Raw genomic sequence first — 21,393 nt, forward strand, 5'->3', positions numbered from 1 at the left:
CCTTTCCCACCCACCAACGTTACTCTCCACCACCACATTTTACAAATGGGGAAACTGAGGCCCCAGGAGGTGAAAAGCCTTCCCCGCAGTCACACAGAAAAACCGCAGGCTTAGCGGGAACCCGAGTCTGCGTCCCCAGCGTCCCCTGGGTTGCGTTTTCCCTTGAAGCTAGCTTAGCAGGCCCGATGACACGGCCGAGCTGTGCGCGTCTGCGTGTGTGTCCCTGAGGAATGAAGAATCTGCCAGCTGGGTTTATGTTTCAAGACCTCTGTCCTTGCCCTTGACCAAGAGATCTTACAGGGAGACTAGGGCCAGAGGGCCAGAGCCGGGTGGGGTGGGGTGGGGAGGAACATCAATGAGAAGCCGCCTTGCTTGGAAACCGGAGAGCCCCCCACGCCAGCGCCAGGATCTTCTGAACTCTCTTGAGGAGGCCAGAGACTGCAGGGGAGGGCTGAGGTTCTTTCAGCATTTATTTCATACAGCTGTGTAAAAAGCTTGTTTAAAATATAGATCATTATATATATATATATTTATATATATAAAATATATAAAGAGGAATTGAGGCAAGCCACCCCAAAGGAAAAGCTATGTTTTATAAATATTTCTGTAGCTCCCACATCCCAGAAGAAAAAAGAAGACAAAACAAAAAAAACATTTACATCCCGAGCTAGTGGTTCCATGTGGTGGGCCCAGCAGGCTTGACCCTGGGGGGCTGGGGGTCCCGAGGGCTGGACCCGCAGAGCACTCTGATGAGGGCAGGCAGACCCCCCTTCCTTCCCGGGAGGCTGGTGATCTGGCTGTGAAAGGTCAAGTCCACACCAGTCTTGCCAAAGCCACGCCCCTGGCTTCTCAGACCAGCCTGGAAGGCAGCAAGTGGGCACTGCAGGGCCTCAGGCTGCCAGGTTATTTTTAATCTTGTTGGTTTCCTTTGATGTTCCGGCCCTCCTTCTGTTCCTGGTGGCTTCCAAGTGGAAGCATAAACCGCCTCCAGTGCCTGGCATCTGGAATTCACAAGCAAAAATCCACGGGGTGTCTCCAGGCCCCTTGGCGGGCCTTGGCAGGCCTCTGAGGGTCCCCGGGAGCCCCACGGGGGCGGGGCAGGCCTCACTTGCAGACGTAGCGCTCCACCGTGCGCTCACACCTGCGGCAGGTGACGTAGCAGCACCAGTGGTACTTGCAGTGGCACCGCTCGACCACGCGGTCTGTGTAGGGGTTGTAGCCGCGTCCACAGCACATGAGGTCGCAGCTGTCGCTGCCCTGGGATGTCTTGTTGCATTGCCTGGGGGGGGGAGGGGTGGTTGGTGAGCACTCCCACCACCTCCAGCCCCACGGCCCAGCGTGGCGGCCCGCGGCCTCCCACCCAGCAGCTGAAGACTTAGTCCCCTGTGGAAGGGGTCTCGGTCTCGGGGGATTTTAAGTAACCCTCTTCCCTAAGGCTACTTCTCACTTTGCCTTCTATTTCTAAGAGGCATTTATCCAAATGATGGGGGTGTTTTATTTCGTGGAGGTGTCTTTTTTCCTATTTCTTCCACTTCTAAATACCTGAAGGAGCCTCAAATCACTCTAATCCTCTTACCTTCGTATTTAAGCTTGCATTATATTGTAATGAATGTAAAGATTGCTCTTACGTTTAGAATCCCAGGCTGAATTCTGAAACAGCACGGCGCCGGATATGACGCGAAGTGGGGGCCTGGAGCACGGGTTCCAGGGAGCGTGGGTTTGATGCCCTCTCGTCCCCACGCGCCAGGTACTTTTCTCCACTATTTCATCTTACTGGAGGCATGCAGGGTCCTTGGGTTGGTGGAATTATTATGCCCATGTTACAGGGGGAACCAGGCCCCGTGAATGAAGGACAGAGGCCTGTGCAGGCCTCACAGGAGTCTGTGGGAAAGCTGGGACTGAGCTCAGGGCTCCTGAAACTAAGTCCGGGCCATGTTTCCCCAGGAGAGTCCAGGCCTGTGTTTGTTCCTGAACCACGCGTGTGGGAGAGGAAGACACGGAAGGTCCTGGAAAACCCACATATCCTGTTGCCACCAGTTCTGCTGTCGGATGAAGGGACACCTGTGCAGGGTGGCTGTCCCTCTAGTGGGAACAGGAATGTCACCATGGGACATAGCTGGGTCCCCACAGCCCTGTGGACTGAGGAGTCCCAGAATGTCCGAGATGTACAAGCCCTAGAGATGACCAATCCAACCCTCATATTTTCTGATGGGGGAAACCAAGGCACAGCATGGGGAGGGGACTTGCCCAAGGTCACACAGGGGGAGCCTGGGGTCAGCGAGAGCTCAGGATGGCCACCTGAGGCAGAGCCGCCCAGGCCCTCTGGTGAAAGAAGAGCAGGAGTCTAAGACGGAGAAGAGAGGGTGTTGGGTGCACAGAGAACCAACAGCCCTGACCCGCCCTAATCTAACGGGGGTGAGAGAACAGATGGAAGGGGATGGGAGGGAGGCAGGGAGGCCGGGGAGGAGGCAGGCAGCAGCTGAGTGAGAGAGGCCAAGCCCTGAGCTGGGGAGGGACCATGGGGTAGGAAGGAGGGGAGCAGCTGTGGGGGAGAGTCAGGAGGTGGCAGTGATCTACATGGGGGGCTGCAAACAGTGCCAGGCAGGAAGCAGGAGGGAACAGCAGGAAGAACACATGCCCCAGAGCCGGACAGACCTGGGTTTGAACCCCAGCTCTGCCCCTACTGGCTGTGTGACTTAAGGCAAGTCATTTAACCTTTCTGGGCTTTGTTTCATCACTCAACACCATCGGTGCCCCTCAGCCTTATGCTGAAGGAAAGGGTGGTGGGAGGGGGCAGAGTTCCATTTTTATTCTGGGAACCTGACAGGCAGATTCTGAAATCCTGGCCTCCAACCTCGGAGCCAGACAGAGCTTGAGGTGGTGACTGGGAGGGGGAATGCAGGGCAGAGGGGCCTAGAGGAAGGGTTGCGGCCCCAGGGAAGACTCCCGGGACTCCTGGCTCCCAGGGAACAGGAGGCACAGGCCATGAGAGGGCAGCTTTTGGGGTGCAGGGGCCTCTGGAAGAAACACGACCAGAGGGCTGGAGTTTGGAATACCGACTGCCGCAGATGCCTCAGTTCATCAGGGTGGGCTTGAGGAGGGTGTCTTCCCCAGCGAGGGGGCCAGCCTCTGTGCACACATGCCTTTGACAGTTAAAAAGGCTCATTTACATCCAACCCCCTGCACCCCCAAATGTCCTAGCCTAGCAAAGCTTCCATTTTCCCTCCTCCAGGAAGCCTTCCTGATGCCCAGACTGGGTCAGGGCCCCTCTGGGCTCCCCTCACCCCCTGGACTTCCCTCCATCACAGTCTGAACACTGAACGTCTCTCCACCTCCCCGGCACTTGTCAGAGCCCCATGTCATGAGCGAGGGCTGTGCCTGTGGCTGGAAGCTACTGAGAGAGTAAGGCTGCGTGTTACTGCAGAAAACGCTGACCCATACAGTCGTCTGCAAAGGCCCGCTCCCAAAAGAGTGGCTGAGAGCTGAGCATGGCAGGAAGCCTGGGTTGGGGGGCGCATTCTGAGAAAGCGAGGGAGGCAGCTTTTGCTGTGGGATGGGCCACCCCATCAGTAGTTTGGGGGCAAATCCTAGGGGTATAGTTGGAGGAGCTGGGAAAGGAGAGGCCTGGAAGCCTGGGGGGTGGGAAGAGGGGAGGGGAGACTGCCACTGGTGAGCCCTTCCCACGAGAGTGACACTGCCTAGCACAGAGGAGCTGCTCCTTACATGCAATGAGAGCTTGCTCGCCACCTCCCCCAGGTGTGGGCTATCGCAGTTATTGCTCAGAAGAGGAGGCGGAGCCTCAGATAAGCAAAGGGATTTGCCCGAGCTCCAAAGCTAGGAAACTGTGCAGTGGGGGTGCAAAGTGTCCTTTCCCAACACGCACACACAGCCCCCCATGGATCCAGGGAGACCCTCTCTTTGCTCTGGAGCAAAGAGCCCTTGATGGGCTTCACTTAGCCCCTCTAGGTTCTAGAATCCTCTCCCCCCACCCCCCATCCTCGTCAGACCCACCCTCACTCCTTCTTGTCTGCCTGGCCTAACCCAGTTCCATCTTCACTCAGCCCGACCCCCTCAATCTGGCCTCCAGATGGAAACCCAGGCCTCCTCACAGGGCCTGCTGCCCTGGCCTGTGAAGACAGAGCCCCCCAAACCAGCCCCCCTCTCCTGGAGACAGGAACGTGGGCTGCGGAGGAAGCAAATGCTGGCCGGGCACCAACTATGTGCCAAACACATTCTCAGACACCCTCACTCTGGTTCAATATTCTTTTAACCCCGCAGAACACTCATTTTGTGGAATGCTATTAGGGGCTCCTTAATAAAAGAGTTCCACAGCCAAACACCTCTGGGAAGCACAGCTTAGACAGACCCTTTACTGTGGGATTCCTCGGAGCCTTTAATATGTTCTCGTGCCTTGTGAGTCGCCAGAAAATTTCCCAGATGAACATGATTGTGGAACTGTCTCTATCGTAACTTCTCAGGACTGGCTTCCTTCAGAACTATGACTGGGCAGTGCTGCTCCCCACTAGCCCCAGCTGGCACACAGTAGGTCTGCAGTCATCACTGGCTCCCTTCCTCTCTCCTGTCCTGAGCCAGCTTTAGCAGCCAGGATGGGGCCAGTTATAGGGACCCCAGCCCTGGCTCTGAAAGTGGGGACCAGGGGGTGGGTGCACACATGTGGTGGAACAGGGGCCACTGTCTCCGCAAAGAACACAGGCAGACCTCGCTCTCCTGCTGTGCCTCTGAGAAGTGGTTGCCCTAGTTCTGGCTCCACTCTGTGCAGACTGCCTGTGTCGCCGTGGGCCGGCCACTGTCCCCACCGGCCCTTTGGTCCAGTGGGCGAGTTGTAGGACGTTTATCTTTCACGTATTCATCTGGCAAACATTTACTGAGGCTAGTCCCTGTCTGTGTCTCTTCCCGTGTGTCTCCCAACTAGAAGGAAGGTGGGGGCTTCTCACCAACCTCCATCCCCCAGGGGCCCCTGCTTTGGTGAGGTGCGCAACAGCCACTCCCAGAAGCTCTGCCAGGGATCCCCTGAATCCTGGCACCTCTGCTCACTATTCCTGGGGCCACCTCAACTGGGCACGGACTCCATTCCCCAAATGACAGCTGAGGCCTGACTCTGTGCCTGGCCCTGAGCTGGGATGGGGCACGAGCAATGTAGCTGGCCCCTTCCTGCCAGGGCGGCGGCAGGCCCTTACCTGTCTTGTGTCCCATGGGAGCCCACCTTCTCGTTCTTCATGCAGAAGTCAGGCGAGCTCTGCAGATAGACAAGCTCCGAGTCCTTCACAGGCCGGATGTCCAAGTCCTTGGGCACCAAGTGCTTGCGGGTGCCCATGGGTCGGTGTACCACCTTGGTGGCCGACAGATAGCGGGTCTTCAGGTCACTGGCCACATCCCGAAGCTCCTGTAGCCCCTTCCAGCAGGTGCGGATGGAGCAGGAGCCAGATACCCCGTGGCACTTACACTTCATTTCCAGAGAGGCGCGCAAAGCCTGCGGACAGGGGACGGCGTCGGGCTGGGTGGCCAGGGCCCCCTCCCTGGCCTGCCTTGGGACTCTGCGCCCCGCTCCTCCTGCACCCCCGTGCTGGGTGCTCTCAGGGAGTCGTTGACTGCTCTGGACCTCGAGTGACAGGGCTTTTTGCTGGAAAGCTAGGGGTGTTGCTGGTTCTCAGCTCCTCCTCCACACTGGGGTCGGCTGGGAGGTGCAGGAAGGGATCGGCACCGGCAGCCTAACAGGTGCCGCTCACACGCCCACGGCCCGCCCAGTGCTCCAGCACACGGCGTGGCTTGATCACCGCCCAGCCCTTCACGGGGGTCTTGTTACTTCCCCCAGTGTGCAAAGAGGAAATGAAGGCTCGTGTCAGGCGTGAGGTTGCACAGCCAGGAAACCTTGAAGCTGGGATTTGAACCCAGGTCTGAGAGTGATCCCAAAAGCTGTGGCTTTCAATTGGTCTGTGCTTTTTCTCTCACACAAAAAACTGGGGTTCACTAAGTCTTTGCCGGGGAAAAGTCTGGGAGGAGGAGAAGGAGGAGAGGTGGGAGAAAGGGCTGAGGAAGGAGGGAGGGAGAGAGGGAAGAGGCAGGAGGTGGCCCCTCCCTCCCTGGCCTGGCTGACCTGTCCCCCACTGCCAGCACCCCTGCCCCAGCAGCACCACTCAGCGCCTCTGCCTCTCTTCGGAGGTGCGGAGTCAGCGCATAATCGGCACCTTGTATAGTCGTGAGAACTCAATGAAATGACATTTATGAAAGGGTTTTGTGAACTATAAAATTTAAATCCATATTGGTTTTGAAAAGTCAGTCTAAGGAATAATTTGGTAGAGGGAAGAGGCCTGGGGCGTTGGGGCTCAGGGAGACTCTGGCCCTGGCTTCAGAAGTAATTCTGCCCCACCACCTTCCCCGGGCCTCAGTTTCCCCATGTGTGCCTGAGAGGGGTGAATTAGTTCTTCCAGTTCTGCCTGTCCACCCCTACATCTCTGCACACAGGACTCGGCTCCACGTGCCCGGGACAGCCCCTGCCTGCCCTGGGCAGACAGCCGCAAGACTTATGGGTCCCCTGGGCCTACCCATTGCACCAAAAAGATGAAGAAACTGAGGCACAGAGAGGGCAGGGACTTGCCCAAAATCCCTCAGTGAGTTAGTGAGGGTACAGGCCAAGGTCCCGGGGCTTCTTCCCCCTCACGGGTGCAGGAAGCGGGGAATGACAGAGCCCGTTGGGGTGTGGAATCTGGAGTTGGCTCAGCGAGGCCTGTGGAGAGCTCAGGAATGAAGCGAACACCACTGCAGGGTGCATTCAGCCTCTCCAAGCGGGGGCGGTGCTTCTGAATCATGGAGGAAAGGTAAACTGTGTCCAGCTCCTCAGCTCTGCCGTTGCCAGCAATGAGCACACTGTGACTGAAATGCCATTTACCCCTCACAGGCCCCCGGCTTAGGGGAGGGGGACCAGAGAGGCTGGCTCTGGGCATCAGGGCCCCAGGGATAAGTCCGGCATGCCCTGCACTGAGAACCTTGTTTGGACCGTGAGGCGGGAGGTCATGGCTCTGCCCCTGGAGGAGGTTTCGGCCCCACCGTGGGTGGGAGCGGGGCTGCCTTCTTGGACTGGGGCCTGGGTAAAGGGCTCCTGCTAAGTTTCCAAGGATGGGGGACTGGCCCCCCCAGGGTTAGGAGGCTGGAGTCCTGGGTCTCTGCCCAGGCTCTGCTACAGCCCCACAGTGTGACTTGGCCTCAGTTTCCCCAAATGTCCCTTACACAAGGGAGACCAGTGAGAGAGGAAGGACACAGAAACCTCTGGACTCGGAGTCCCACAGACCTGGGCTCCATTGCGCCCTGTGTCCTTGGCTGGGCCACCTCAGCTCTTTGTGCCTCACTCGGTGCCTCTGTGAATGGGGCCTTGCACAGGGCTGCAGGGAGGAGGCCATGAGATGCCCCCTGCGGCCAACACCCGCCCCTCTGGGCCCCCGTCCTCCATCTGTAAGAAGAGACAGCAGTACCTCCTCACAGGTGGTTTGTGGTCCACAGGAGAGAAAACTCGCCAGGCACCCAACACAGTGCCTGGCGTACAGATTGGTGGGAAGTTGTTTTTTAATTGTCAAAAAATAAAAGGTCTATTCATTCACTCACCCATTCTTTTGTGGAATGAGGTGAGGAATTAAGGAAAAATTGATAACAGATGTTAGGGAAAACTGTGTTTGGGAGGTTAGGGTGGGCTTTGGAGCCAGGAGGGAGTCCCCGTTGGGTCCCAGGAGAGGATGCCTTAGGCTAAGGCTGGGGTGCCCCAGAGCCCCCTCTGCATCTCCTCCCACACCCAGCTTTGGCCCAGAGCCCCAGAGGAAGGGCCTGAGGAACACGGCCAACAGGGACTCAGCACCAAGCCCTGCACTGACAATGGGAACCACCGAGGCCAGAGACTTGCACACAGAGCTCGAGTCCCAGCTCAGTGCTCCTTCTTCTCTGCCCACATTCTCTGCCCCAAATCCCAGTGGACCCCCTGGAGGAGGAGGAGCCAGGCAAGCCCCAGGCAGCTGGAGAGGGAAGAGCTGGGAGAGGCCAGGGGCACATCAGAGTGGGTGTATCAGGGCGCCCCCCCCCGCCACCCCCTCCATTGGGGCACACTGGGTAGCCTTTTTTGGCAGATTGGCACAAGCGCGACCATCTGGGGTGGGTGGGGTGGGTGGTTACCTGTCTCCCCACTTCACTGTTGTGTAGACGCATCAGTTTATTGGCTTGGGATCCTGTTTTTTTCACCTTCATAGGAGCATCGGAAAACTTGGCCCCCATGAGGAGCCCGTAGCTGAGGTTGTCCGCACATCCTCCCCAGCGGTTCCCGGGCCCGGGTGGCTCACCTGGGACGGGGCCGCAGGAGCAGCCAGGCAGGTCACCGGAGGTGCAGGCCCGGGCGATGGCGTGGCTGATGGCGGCTGCCGACAGCGCATACACGAAGGCGGACTCCCGGGTCCCTGTGGGAAGGTGTGGGTCAGCCCCCGGGGGGTGGCCTGGGGCTAGCACCCAGCCCAGGCCTGAGGGCCTCCTCCTGGGCCCAGGAATAGGTCTCCCTCACATTCTCCCACAAATACACTAGCTGACTTGCACACACACATACACACACACACACAGGCCTGCAGGCCCCACCCACAGGCACACCCTCACCCCCACCCACTCACGACCCTGTACTTCCCCTGCCTGCTCTGCACTCAGTGCCAGGGGCTGGTGTAGAGAAATGAAGGCACAGTCCCTGAGCTCCGCCACGAGTTCATGACCTGAAGGGCAAGGTGAGTGTGTGGAGAGCCTGCTGTGGGTTGGAAAGTGTCCCCCAAAAGACCTGCTCGACTCCTGACCCTTCATACCTGTGAATGAGACCTTATTTAGAAATAGGGCCTTTGCAGGTGTAATGGAGCTAAAATGGTCAAGGCGAGCCCTCATCCAATGCCTGGTACCCTTAAAGGGAGGGGGGCTTGGGGGTCAGAGACACATATAGGGAGAAGGCCAAGTGACGGAGATTGGGGCGACGCAGCTCCCAGCCCAGGAATGATGAGGACCCTCAGCCACCACTGCCTGAACCTAAGAGGAGGCCAGGAAGATCCACCCCCAGCTCGCTGAGACAGAGCGCAGCCCCGCCTTCGCCCCGTCTCAGACTCCCAGCCTCCAGCACTGGGAGGCAGCACTTTTCTGCTGTTTGAACCAGCCCTACCCCCTCGTTTGCGGTTTTGTTACTGCAGCCCCAGCCATGGAGCCCACTGTGCCTCAGTGGTGGGGTGTCTTGGCCTTGGGTCTGAGCCCTGGATCCATCTCTTTACTAGAGAGTCACTTCCTCTTCTCGAGCCTCAGTCTCCTTAACTGTAGGATGGCGGTGAGAACGCCTGCCTCCCAGGCTGGCTCTAGAGTTCAGCCAATTCGGGAAGGAAGGAAGCTTTGTACAAACGCTGGCTGTTGCCGTGCAGAGCACAGATTAGGCCCATTAGGGCATTTCTGCCGATCAAAAGCCTCTCTGTTGAACCCAGCATCCCCAAATCCACCCCAGACCTCCTCCAGGAAGTCTCCTGCACAGATGTTCTTTAGTCCGCACGTCATTTTGTTCATCTTGCAGCGACTGGTCTGGAATCATCTGTGAACACCAGTCTGCCCCAGGGTGGGTTCCATCGTCCCCCCCCCCCAAGAGCTGCCCTGGGATCATTCCAGCCTCGCTCATGCTTCAGAGTGTGCGTGCCTTTGTGCTGCTGCTCGGGCTCCCCCACACAGCTCTATTCACTCCCCCCATGTTTATTCACTCACCAATTCATGCCTGAGCACCCGGACCCGGGATGAATTCGCCCACCCACCCATCCATCCACGCCTCTACCCTTCTGTGTATCCGTCCATCACCCGTCCATTCACTCACCCACCCGTCACATGTTCATCCATCCATCCACCCGTGACTTCACCCACCTATCTAAACACATATACTTATGCCTGAATTCACCCATCCCCACCCGCAAGCATTCCGCAGGCCCTAGCAGCCCCTGCTGGCTCCCTACCTCTCTCCAGGTCAAGCAGGTAGTTGGGGGCCAGCTCGATGGAAGAACAGTTCCAGCGCATGTCGGCGAAGGCCCTGCGGCAGGCCTTCATGACCTCGCGGGCAGCGTGCACGATGGTGTGCATGAGCTCCAGGTTGCTGCGGCACAGCTGCACCTGCGCGGACACCAGGCCCTCCAGCTGCTTGCAGTGCTGTGTCTGGTTCAGCGCCAGGGCGGCTGGAGTCTTGGACAGCGCCCTGTGCACCGCCAAAAGGCAACAACAATGAAAGGAAAGACAAGGTGTGAGGGGCCACGTTGCCTCCACCCATCCTACTGGCCCCAGCCTCTCTCAGGAGCCTTTGGTAGAAGCAGCCAGGAAACCAAGAGGCAAAGCACCACCCCCGGCAGAAATATGGCTCCTCCTCCCAGTCCACTGTGACCTTGGGTACATCACTGTCCCTTCCTGGGCCTCAGGCTCTCATTCATAACATAGGGTCGTGACCTCCATCCTACCTAAGTTTTATCATAATTCCACTCCCAATAACTTTACAGCGTGAAAGGAACTCACAGCCACTGCCTTTATTCAGTGCTCACATCGCTATGTAGTGATGTGAGCTCACAGTGCTCACATTACTCTTCCTTACTGAACACGCACTCAACACCGAGCACCCAGTATGCTCCAGACACTGTGCTAAGGGCCAGATTTTTTATAATAATCACCATAATATGTATTAGTAATCAGATGTTTACTAGGTGCAGAACGGGAGTTAGGAATTTCCCACCATCGCTTCATTCAATCACTAAACTCACTACTAGGCTAGAAAGTCCTGCATGCAGGCAAGGGGTTGTTATTAAAGGGTTCAAGACCCCCCCCATTTTGTGATAAAACGGACTTAGCCGTTAACTTGCTGTGAGACCTTGGATAAATCACTGTCTCTCAGGGCCTCAGTGTCTGTACCTGTAAATATATTTCCCAGAATGGGTTCCAGTCCAGTGAGACCCTCTGAAAAAGGGGACCGGTGGCCAAGCACGTTTTGGAAACCTGACATACTATGTCCCGGAGAGACGCTGCAGCAAAGCGACAGCCTTGGGTTTGTTTAACGCCCGTCTGCTGGGCACAGAGTGACCTCTTCCACCTTGGGGCAATGCTGGTCGAGGGGGCTCTCTGAGCCCTGGTGGTGCCAGGGGCCTAAGGGCTTCCCAGATCCTGGCCGTGGCACTGGGACTCCAAGACCCAGGGACCGTGGGTCCACGCTGGATCTGCCTTTCTCCCAAGCCTTCTCTGAGGAACAGACTGCCTCAGGCAACACCTCCTCTCAGTGCAGGCTAGATGGACCCCCATCCGTAAAGGGTTTCATGTGGACTAGCCCCCTGCCCTCAGCACCCCCGCAGAGACTCTAGAGGGACATCCCCACCTCCCCAACCATGAGCAGGGGAATGCCTGCCTCCAGCACACAGAGCAGACCTCAGGCAGGTTTCTCGATTGCAACTGAACCATCCGTTCCTCCCTGAGCCGCTGAGGCCCGCCCAAGCTGGCGCACCTGGGGAACCTGTGGTCTGAACTCCCGCTGCCCGTGCTGGGAGAGGTGTGAGCACCCAGAGGCAGAGCCACTCCCTTCGCTGTGACCGCCCCACCACACCGAGCAAGCGGGCGCTGTCCACAGGCGCAGCCCCAGTCAGCACAGCTTCTCATGTCCTGCCATCTCCCATCTCACAACACCTAGAGGAGGGGCCGGATGAGAGCACTGTCGCCCCTGTACAGAGCAGGACACTGAGGACACTCGGGGCCCGTGTGCTTGGCTTCTCCTGACACCATCCTTCTGCAGACCTGTCCCCCCGACCCCCTTTCCGGTCCCCCCTTTCTGCCAGGCTGGGGGCTGTGCACACTCAGCGTCCCGAGCTGCTCTGCCCCTCCCTCACCCAGCTTTCTTCTTTCCCCTCTGAGTCAGGTTTCTGTTCCACAGCGGGTGAGATTACGTGAGATACACCTGGAAAGCCCCGTATGGTACCCAGCACGCAGTGGGCGCTCAAGCTTTGTGGGCTGCCTCCCTCCCAGGTCTTCTCCCTGCGTCCCTGCTCAGGCCAAGAAGTGGGGTACCATGAGCCCAGCCTTTCCTGGGTTGCTCAGTCCAGGCAATTCCTGAATGCCCGGGGCTGTGGCTCCCAGGGAGGTGTGCTCTGTGCTCCCAGTGCCTGGGGACCCTGGGCCACTCGGTCTCGGCCTATTCACCTCTGAAGTCATCAAGCATCTGCCTCGGCAGCCAGTGGTGAGAGAAGGTGCCCTGAGGGACACCACAGTGAGGACGCTCCAATACAAGGCTCAGACTGCCCAGGTGGGTGGTGGAAAAATAGGGGGCCCCTGGTGGGCACAGGATGGAGGCCAGGAGCTGCTGGAGAGAGTGGCTGGGACAGAGAGGGCTGGTGGAAGTGGGGGGAGGACCCCCATGGGAGCGTGCAGACCAGGAGATCAGGAGGTGGGAGGCAGCAGATTCCACTCCTGAGGAGGGAGATTCGGTCATCTGGTAATTAGTGGTAATGACTGTATCTAACTAAGTCCCCCTTGGGGAGGTAATCAAGGATTAGGGAGGGAGGCGGGGGAGTTACCCGTCTGGACATCTCCACCGCGTGCCTCACTGCAGCAGACCCCTAATTGAAAACATTTTGGTTTGTCTGGGGGTGGGGGCATGGGAGAGAGGGTGGAAGAGAGGACAGGAGGGAACGGAGAGTTCACAGGCAAGGCCTGTGCCAAGGGTGCTGCTGGGAGGCTGAGCTCTCTTCATTGGGAGGTTGGCGGTTCTCCTGAGAAAGTCTAGCGGGCAGTTTCAGTCCCAGCTCAGCGGCTCACCCAACTTGTCCCCATCCCATTGTGTAAGTAGAGACACCGAAGTCCAGAAAACGTCAGGGCTTGCCCAGACCTGTACACAGCCAATCAGCGGCCGAGCCAGGCTAGAACCCAGGCCACCCATCTGCCAGGCTGGGGCTCTTTCACTCCCACATCAGAGATGAAACTGGCACTCAGAGAGGCTGAGTGACGACTGGCTGGCCCGAGGCTTGGCTCTTGACGTGAACTGGCAGAGCTTTGGTTGGGACCCAGTCTCCCAGCTCTGGTCTAGTGCTCCTTCTACCTACTCTGCAGAAGCTCTGTCCCTTCTGGAGACTCCTGGGACTCCGCCATGAGAGGCCCAGCCCCTGAGTGAGCTGCAGGCCTGAGGCTGCCCAGGCAAGGCGGGTGGCCTTTGTGGGCCCTCCCCAGGCACCCTGGGCCTTTCCCTCACTGATAGCCGCAGGAGTTCACAGGAGGCTGGAACTGGCCTCCCTTCCCCCTGCCCAGGGCAGGAGAGAAGGGGGCAGACGGCCCACCTGGGCTCCCCCACACTTGCTGGTCTGAGAATATCCCCGCAGCTGACTTGGGTGGGAGGTGAGGTCGTAGAGGGGCCCCCCAAGTTATTTCTTGTCAGCTGCTTCCATAAGCTGCCAGGCTCCGCCCCTCTCCCTTACCCTCCCTCCAGTCAGGGAAGCCAGTCTGTCTCAGGTGCCCAACAGGCGAGCACTCCAGGTCCCTCGGACACACCTGGTTTCGGTTCCTGTGTCAAATGGCCCTTCCATCTTTAGCTTACTTTCCAAAACACAAGCCCCCCACCCAGGGCAGCCCCCCTGCCCCGGACAGCTGAGCCTTCGTGGATGAGTCCCCAGCCTCCTCTCCTCACTGAACACTTCCTTGTTCCCAACTGCCCAGTGGCTGCCTGCGACCTACAGGCCACAGAGCCACAGCCTACCCGCCTCTGCTGTGACAGTCTGCCAGTCAGAGACCCCTGCGGCTCCATTCCTCCTCGGTTTGATGCGGGATTCAAAGGAAGCCACACCCACGCACGGGGCGCTGAGACAGTGCCTGGCTTGCAGCAAGGTCACATGCAGGCGACCCTTGAACACCCCGGGGGGGTTGGGAGGCCGACCCCTGCAAATGCAGTCAGAAATCTGCATGTCACTTTTGACTCGCCCAAAACTTGAGTTGTCCCTCAGTATCCATGGAGGACTGGTTCCAGGAGCCCTGTGGATACCCCAATCCGCAGATGCTCGAGTCCCCTGCATAAAATTGTGCAGGTCAATGCGTACAGTCGGCCCTCCACGCCGCGAACTCGCAGCCACAGGCAGGAAACAGTACAGGGATTTACTGAAAAAAACCCACGGATACGTGGGCCTGTGCTGTTCCAACTCATGTTGTTTGAGGGTCAACTGTGTACCCACACACACACATGTGTGCACACACATGATTGTTATTCAGTTTTTATATTGAGAGAGTGAGAGGAAAACATTGATTTATTGTTCTACTTACTCACTTATGTATTTGTTAGTTGAGTCTTGTACATGCCCTGACCAGGGATCAAACCCGCAACCTTGGCGTGTTTGGACGACACTCTAACCAGCTGAGCTACCGGCCAGGGCCTATGGTTGTTATTCTTAAATTCCACTCCTCCTGCTTCCCCCTCTATTTTCAGCTCCAGCAAGAGTTTAATCACTATCAAGAGGTTTGGCTTCATGGAGACTGTCTGCTTGGGTTCTGATCCCACAGCCACTACTAACTAGCTGTGTGACCTTGGATCAGTTACTTTACCTCCCTGTACCTTCACTTCCTCATTTGTAAAAGGGTAGTGATAAGAATATCACCTACCTCTCGACTAAAGCTCTTGGGACAGTGTCTGGGATTTACTAGTAGGATCCTATAAGTCCTTCTCTGTTTCCCCACCTACACAGTCCTGCCTCTACGCTTTTGCCCTGGCTGCTCCTCCCACCTCGCGGGTGCCTGCTTTGCATTCTATCCTTGACCATCAAAGTCCTACCTAGCCTTCAAAGCCCAGCCCAAAGTTCTACCCTAGGTTGGACAACTGCACCTCCTCTGGGCTTCCACACTCCCTCTCTGAGGATGCAGCCCAAAGTCCACTTCAGCTTTTTTTTTTTTTACATGTCACCTCCCCAGGAGGTTAAGAGGTCCTTTAAGGCAGACACTGAGTTGTACCGATTTTTGTGGCAGCCTGAGCTATGCGGTGGGAACAGCATGGATGTCGGATTTAGCTAGCTACATATTCTAGGCTCTCCCCAGCCACATGCTAGCCTGGGCGCTGTGCAAGTCACACGCTTCTCAGAGTCTTAGCGGTCCCCCTGTAGCAGGGGAATGATAGCTGTGTCCCTCACGGCGCTGTAGGGCCAGCTCAGTTAAGCCTGTCGCTGCTTTGCTCCTTAGTAAATGCTTTCCCTCTCTGGGCCTCAGTTTATGCCTCTGTAAAATGGTGGTGGTGGGTGAGAAGGGCTTGGACTCCCCGATCAGAGGTTCCCACATGCTGGGACAGTGCCGCCAGGTACTGGCAGTAGAAGGAAGGTTGATGATTTCTTATAAAACTAGTCAGGAGTGGCCAGAAGGCTGCTGAGCACAGGCTTCTTGCAAACGAGAAATGCAGGAAGTTGGGGTTTCCCTCTTGAATTGCCAAATAATTGACAACTCAGCTTCAAAAGGGGTTGGACCAGTGACCTCAAGACTGCTTGCTGGTCCTGGCCGGTATGGCTGAGTGAGTTGGACGCCAGCCTGTGAACTAAGAGGTTACTGGTTCAATTCCCAGCTGAGGCACATGCCTGGGGCAGCGGATGGATGTTTCTCTTACACACTGATATTTCTCTCCCTGTCTTTCTCCTTCCCTTCTCTCCAAAAAATAAATAAAACTCTAAAAAAAAAAAAAAAAAAGGACTATTTGGTGGTGGCCTGGCCACTATCATCCTGTCTCCCAGCTAATCCATGAACCTTCTTCAAGCCCCTGCCCAGTCCCCACAATCTGTCCCTGCCTGCCTTATCTGTACTGCTCCCCACCCCCACCCCCACCCCAACTCCAGACTGTGTCATGTTGTCCTGTCCTGGACTTTCCACTCAGGGACTCCCTCTACTCTAAATGCTGTCCTTCCCACTGTCCCTACCTGCCACACTCCCAGAGCCTCCCCAGGGCCAGCCTAGGGTCCCCGCCCCTGAAAAATCTCTCCAGGGTCTCAAGTGTGCCTCCCACCAGGTGGCCTCCCCCCGGCTCTGGGCCCCCACGACATCACCCAGCTCTCTCCAAGGTCCTTGCAGTTATTTACAGCCTGGGCTTATCTTTTCCAGCCCAGAGGGCAGCTCCTCCAGGAAGGGGCTGGGTTTGCCTCCTCCCTCCACCCCTGCAGGGCCCATAGTGCTGCTCAGAGCAGGCGCTCCCCTCTGCTTGATGGAAGGGCACCTCTCTCCCCCGCCCACCCCTCCATTAATCATTTCTATCTAAAGGACTACCCTTCACATGTGCACAGCATCTGACAGTTCATGAGGCTCTTTCAAGAACCATTTCTCATCTCATCTGAGTGAGGTACAGATGCTTACTCTCCTTTGACAGAGGAAGACTCTGAGGCTTCCGGAGGCTGTGTGACACTTCCCCCATGACACTCAGGTGGGGGGCCAGGACTGTTTGAGGACCTCCAGCTGGGGTCTGGAGTCGCACAAGGAAACACAGCATCGGGAAGGCCCTGTGTGCAGGGTGCAGACCTTCTTGATGGTGCTCACGCTGTCTTCATCTGCCCCTGGGGAGGTCTTGCCGATCCTCAGCTGCCCAGGACAGGGTAATTCCGTGGCCCTCTACGCCCTGCCCTGCTCCTACTTCATAACCCTCGGGGAGGTATGGACAATATTTTGCAGAGAAGGAAAAGGAGGCTTAAGAAGAGTGACTTGCCCATGACCCCAAGTCAAATTCTGTTCCCGGGTCTGCCCCTTACCACTCCCCTCCACCCCTAGCCGCCTACCCCGGAGCCCATCTGCGTGGACGCGAGGTCCCTACTTACAGCCACTTGATGCCATAGCACACGCCGGTCTGGAGCGCCAGGGCGAAGAGCAGCGCCTCGCAAACCTGCGGCCGCGCCCTCATCGTCGCGCGGCGGGCGTGCCCGGGGTCGCACCCTGGAGGAGCCGTGCCGAAGTTGCAACGCACACGGGGCCACCACAGCCCGTCCTCACGCTGGCTGCCTGCAGTCGGGGAGAGCAGAGGCGGCCGGTTAAGGCGGCGCTCAGGGCTGGGGCCGCAGAGGAGGCGGAGGGGAGACGTTTTATTCAAATTACAAAGCGAGGGGGGGTCCCAGTCGGGGGAGGTCGAGCGCAAGGCGGGCGTCACCTCCCGCCCCGCACAGACCCGGATTCGGCCAGAGTCTGGCTCGAATTAGGTGCCGAGGGCGTGTCCACCTAACTCGGCACACGGCCGCTTCTTTGTGCCACTCGGGCTGGGACCCGGGCTGCGGGCAGGCAAGGCAGGGTAGGGCAGAGCCAGAGACACCAGAGAGGGGACTCGGTAGAGAGGGGCAGGGAGACAGCAAGAAGGAGAGAGGCTCAGAGAAGGAGGCTGAAAGACACTGAGCAGAGGGCAAAGCGGGGGCGGGGGGGGGGGGGAGACACTTGGAGATGGGGAGGGACGGAAAGGAGGGGGCGAGCACGGTCGGGCCAAGAAGGAGCCATTCAGGTCCGGAAACTGGGTTCTTATCTCCGCCATAGTCATTATTATAGTATGACCCTGGTGGTTTTCCTTCCCCACTGGGCCTCCGCTGACCCTCTCTGTGTGCTGGGGACACAATACGACAACGTTCGTCCACCTGAACAGGCTCGCGTTTGCTCCTTCCAGCAACCCTGGGAGGCAGGCGCTCCCGCCGCCCCCGTCGCACGGGTGAGAAGACGAATGCCCAGAGACACGACATGGGTTGGTCGGCCAGTGAGCGTGTGTCCACGCCTGGTGTTCTACTCCCAGGTCTACTCGGGTGGCCGGTGAGATCACAGATACGAGAACACAAGAACAGGGAGGCTTGCTCTGGGCATCCGTTTCTCAGTCTGCAAAGGGGAGGATGAGAAATGGGATGGCAAAGGTCTTTTTACAGCGAGAGCTGTTCAGGATGCCGGGTCTCCTAGGCCCTCTCTGGCCGTTCCCCTTCGGAGGGTCAGGTGGTGTCCGGGCCAGAGCCCAGGCCAGGCAGCCTGGCTTTGGCTAAGCAGGGAAGCGCACCAGGACGGCGCGACGCCGCCTCCCGCCACCAGGCGGCGTCCTGGGGCCGCAGAGCAGCCTCTACTGCGGCCCGCAGGCTGCAGAACCGCTTTCTCTGGCTCTCTTTTTCTTTTTTCTCTTTATTCTCGCCCCATTAACTCCCTTCCCAGTTTCTCCCAATTTACCAACACCTGGCGTTCTCTTGGATGCATTCACAGTCCCAGCCACTTTCCCCTGGGGAGGAGCAGAGACAAAGGGATTCCTTTCTGAAGGGTTTGGGGAGTTGGAAAAAGGAGGCTCTTGCCTTAGCGGGAGAGCTTGAGCAGTGAGGGAGCGCGCTCACTTAATTGTGGGAGCTTGGACAAGCCCTGCACCACCCCAGCCTCAGTTTCCCTCTCTCTAAAAACAAGGGACTGGCCTTCGCGGCGCATCTCCTGAGGCCTCTCCAGCCTCCCAGCGGTTTGCGGGACTGCTGGTCTGTGCGCTCGCCTCTGCCTAGGTGTCCACTGCTCGGTATACCTGCGTAGTGTGTGCCTTAAACACGCACACAGATTTGAAACCTCGCAGTTTTCCGGAGCCTCCCGCCATAATCCAGGAGAAGGCAGGGAGAAAACCCTGAATTAAATTTACTTCCTCCTTCGCAGAGCCTCTCGCTAGGTGCCTAACACAGAGGAGCTGGCTACAAACAAGAGCCAAGGCTGGGGGTCTCAGCGAAATTGAGCCCCCTCCTCCCACGCAGCCTGTATTCCAGCCCTTTGTCGCACTGGCCTTGAAAGTTTACCGCTGAGAACGAGAAAAGTGCCCGCTGGATATGCGAGGGAACGGAAAGGACCAAACCTCCAGTCACCGTCTCTCTGCACCCCCACCCTTCCCAAGTGTGGGCTTCCCCTCTGTACCCACCCCCCACACACACCCGGCGCCCAGCATTCCTGGGTGGGCAGAGGGAAGGGGCTGCACGCGGAGGGAGGAGAGCGAAGACTCACAGCGGGGAAGAAGTGTCCAGCCCCACTTGCGCGGGTCACACAGCACAAGGGGACCCAGACCTCCAGCTACTCCGGCGCTTTCCGAGCCGCCGTGGTGTTCTCGGGCTTCTCCCTCCGCCTCCCCAGCACGTCGCTGGGAGAGGCAGTGCCTGGACTGGGCCTCTGGGTGCTGACGGGTTATTCCTGTCCCGTGTGAGCGTCCAGGACGGCCGCGCGGGCCTCTGGGTCGCCCTCTCGGCCTGCGCGCGGCAGGTCAGGGCGAACTCGCCTCCCGGAGCCCCCGGCCCGCCAGAGGGCGCTAAGTGGGGGTTCAAGGTGGGATAGGCGGCTGCCTCCGGCGCGGCAGGACGCTGGGCCAGTTCCCTGCTCTTCCTGCGCCCCAGGGTCCCTGCCTGGGGACGGGGTGAGGTGCCGTGTAAGTGCCCTCTCCGTTCTGGTTGTCCTGCAAGACATCCACTTGCCGCAGGCAGCCCCCCACTACCCGACCCCTTGCTTCGGGCCTGGCGCCGAGCCTCCCGTGGGTTCAGGCGGTAGCGGGCCCGCGTCTGAGCGCAGTGTCTTTGGACTCTCCCCACTGGGGGTAAGGTCCAGGGTACCCTGGTTGCCTGGGGAAGAGACGGGACTGCCCGCGCCGAGAGAGCCGCAGCCGCACCCCCGCTTCAAAAGCTTAGTGAGGTTACAGGTGGCTCTAAGTTTGGGCTCTGGAAGTCGCTGGAAACCCCGTTTCTCGGGTGGCCGCCCCTTTGGGCCAAGCTGGCGAGGACGCGCCGAGCCTCCCCCACGCGGGCTCCAGGGTAGGGTGTCCGGGCAGCGCGTCGGGGCGGCGCCGGCCGGGCCGAAGCCTTGGGCTGCGCGGCTCTCAGAGCGGACCCCGCGAGCCGAGGACACCGAGCCGCGCTTCAAGGTTACCTGCGATGCGTAGCGAGGCCGGGCCGAGAGCCGCTAGAGAACCGAGAAGCGGGTCGGCTGCGCTGCAGACGATGCGCCGCGGTACCCGCGAAACGGTGTTTGTTTTTGGAAGTGGGAAGGGTGGGGTGGGGGGATTCGGGGGGCCTCAGACTACGCCTCCGAGCCCGGCCCTGGGCGCCGAGGAGCCGGGAGGTGGGAAGTGTGGGGCTCGTGCGCGAACTCAGCCAGACCTGCCTCGCGGCCGGGACGGGACTTGCCTCCTCCCCACCCCCAGCCTGGAGCTCAGGTCTGTAAACAAACCCGGTTCTGCCCCGTCCCCGCGGCTTCTGGGACCGGGTCTCAAAGCGAGGCGTTCACCCGTACCCCCAGTTCGGTCGGAGCTGCCTTGGTTCTCCGCCTTCTGCCGCTCTCTCCGGCCCTGCCACACACCCTCTGCGCGAGATCCAAGTCCCCCACCCCCGGGGTGGCTCGGGCATGACCTCATCCGCGGCCGCCTGGGCGGGAGGGGGTCGGGTCGAGTGGGGGGAACCAGGACCCGGAAGGCTCGCGCGGGCCGCAGGAACCGCACAGGCCACCTCCATCACTCCGCACGGACAGCCCGCGCCCCCGACCCCCGGGGCTGCCCTCCACAAGGGGAATGCCTCGGGGTGCCGCGGAGGAGAGGTGCGGAGGACCGCTCGGTTTTCTTACCAGGGAGTGGGAGCCCAACGGGGTCGCGCCGTCCCCTCGGACTCCAGCGCCTCACGCCCCAGCTGGTCCCCGCAGAGTCCCCGCTCGCTGCCCAGTCCCTGCTCACCTCCCGGGGCGCCCGTCGGCCGGTCGCGCCCCGAGTGGCCGGCTGCTCCGGCCGGCCAGGGAGCGGCGAGAACGGCCCCCCGCGGACCTGAGCGCTCTCCTGGCTGGGCAGGCGGTGAGGGTGCCCTCTTGGCAAAGCCGCAGGAAAAGGGTGCTCGCCGGGCGGGATCCTGGCGAGTAGCGGCCGGCTCAGGTCCCGCGGAGACTGTGACTCGGACTCAGGCTGCCCTGGACTTTTTTCCGCTCCCAGAGCCTGCGCTCGCCCGCACGCCCCAGCTCTCCCCCTGGCCAGGCACGGTCTCCGGCGCGGGCGCCCGAACTGCTTTATAAGGCGCGGGCAGGCGCTTTGATCCGCCCACTCAGGGCGCGGAGACCCCACCGGGCGGCTCTGGCCGCGCTCGCCGGAGGCGGGTCCCCTCGGGTGCCGCTGACCCGTGGCGCCAGCGCCGCAGAGGACTTCGCACCCTGTTCAGTTACGAAGAGGGGGCTTGCTAACCGTGGCTGGTGTTTACCAGGCGTGCCTACTGCGAGCCTACTGCGTGCCCGCGGCGCGCGAGACCCAGGTAACGCAGGTTCCTAAACCTCTCAGCAAACGGGGCAAAGAACCTCAGTCCGTCTGGTTTGAGAGGAGGAAGCTCAGAGGGAAGGTCCACTTAGGTCTCATCTGCAGCGCGGTGGACATCACGAGGTGTT

The 21,393-nt window shown here is 59.3% G+C and overlaps 1 protein-coding gene across 9 annotated transcripts; it reads right to left on the reverse strand.

Annotated features, from left to right (window-relative positions):
- Window positions 1-452: 452 nt before the first annotated feature.
- Window positions 453-21,010, reverse strand: WNT11 (Wnt family member 11). Of its 9 annotated transcripts, none has more exons than XM_053925381.2 (6): window positions 20,789-21,010; window positions 16,833-17,013; window positions 10,008-10,243; window positions 8,176-8,453; window positions 5,199-5,491; window positions 453-1,279 (listed from the first exon to the last, which is right to left on the reverse strand). In XM_053925381.2, the coding sequence occupies exons 2-6, from the start codon at window positions 16,913-16,915 to the stop codon at window positions 1,105-1,107; spliced, it is 1,065 nt and encodes a 354-aa protein (XP_053781356.1). In that variant the 5' UTR covers window positions 16,916-17,013; window positions 20,789-21,010; the 3' UTR covers window positions 453-1,104. The 9 variants fall into 9 exon arrangements, with proteins under 9 accessions (XP_053781356.1, XP_053781354.1, XP_053781359.1 ...); XM_053925379.2 differs by having other exon boundaries at window positions 20,702-21,009; XM_053925384.2 differs by lacking the exon at window positions 20,789-21,010 and adding an exon at window positions 20,596-20,649.
- Between the last annotated feature and the right edge of the window lie 383 nt (window positions 21,011-21,393).

The sequence above is a fragment of the Desmodus rotundus genome, chromosome 5 (assembly GCF_022682495.2).
Source record: "Desmodus rotundus isolate HL8 chromosome 5, HLdesRot8A.1, whole genome shotgun sequence".
NCBI lineage: Eukaryota > Metazoa > Chordata > Mammalia > Chiroptera > Phyllostomidae > Desmodus > Desmodus rotundus.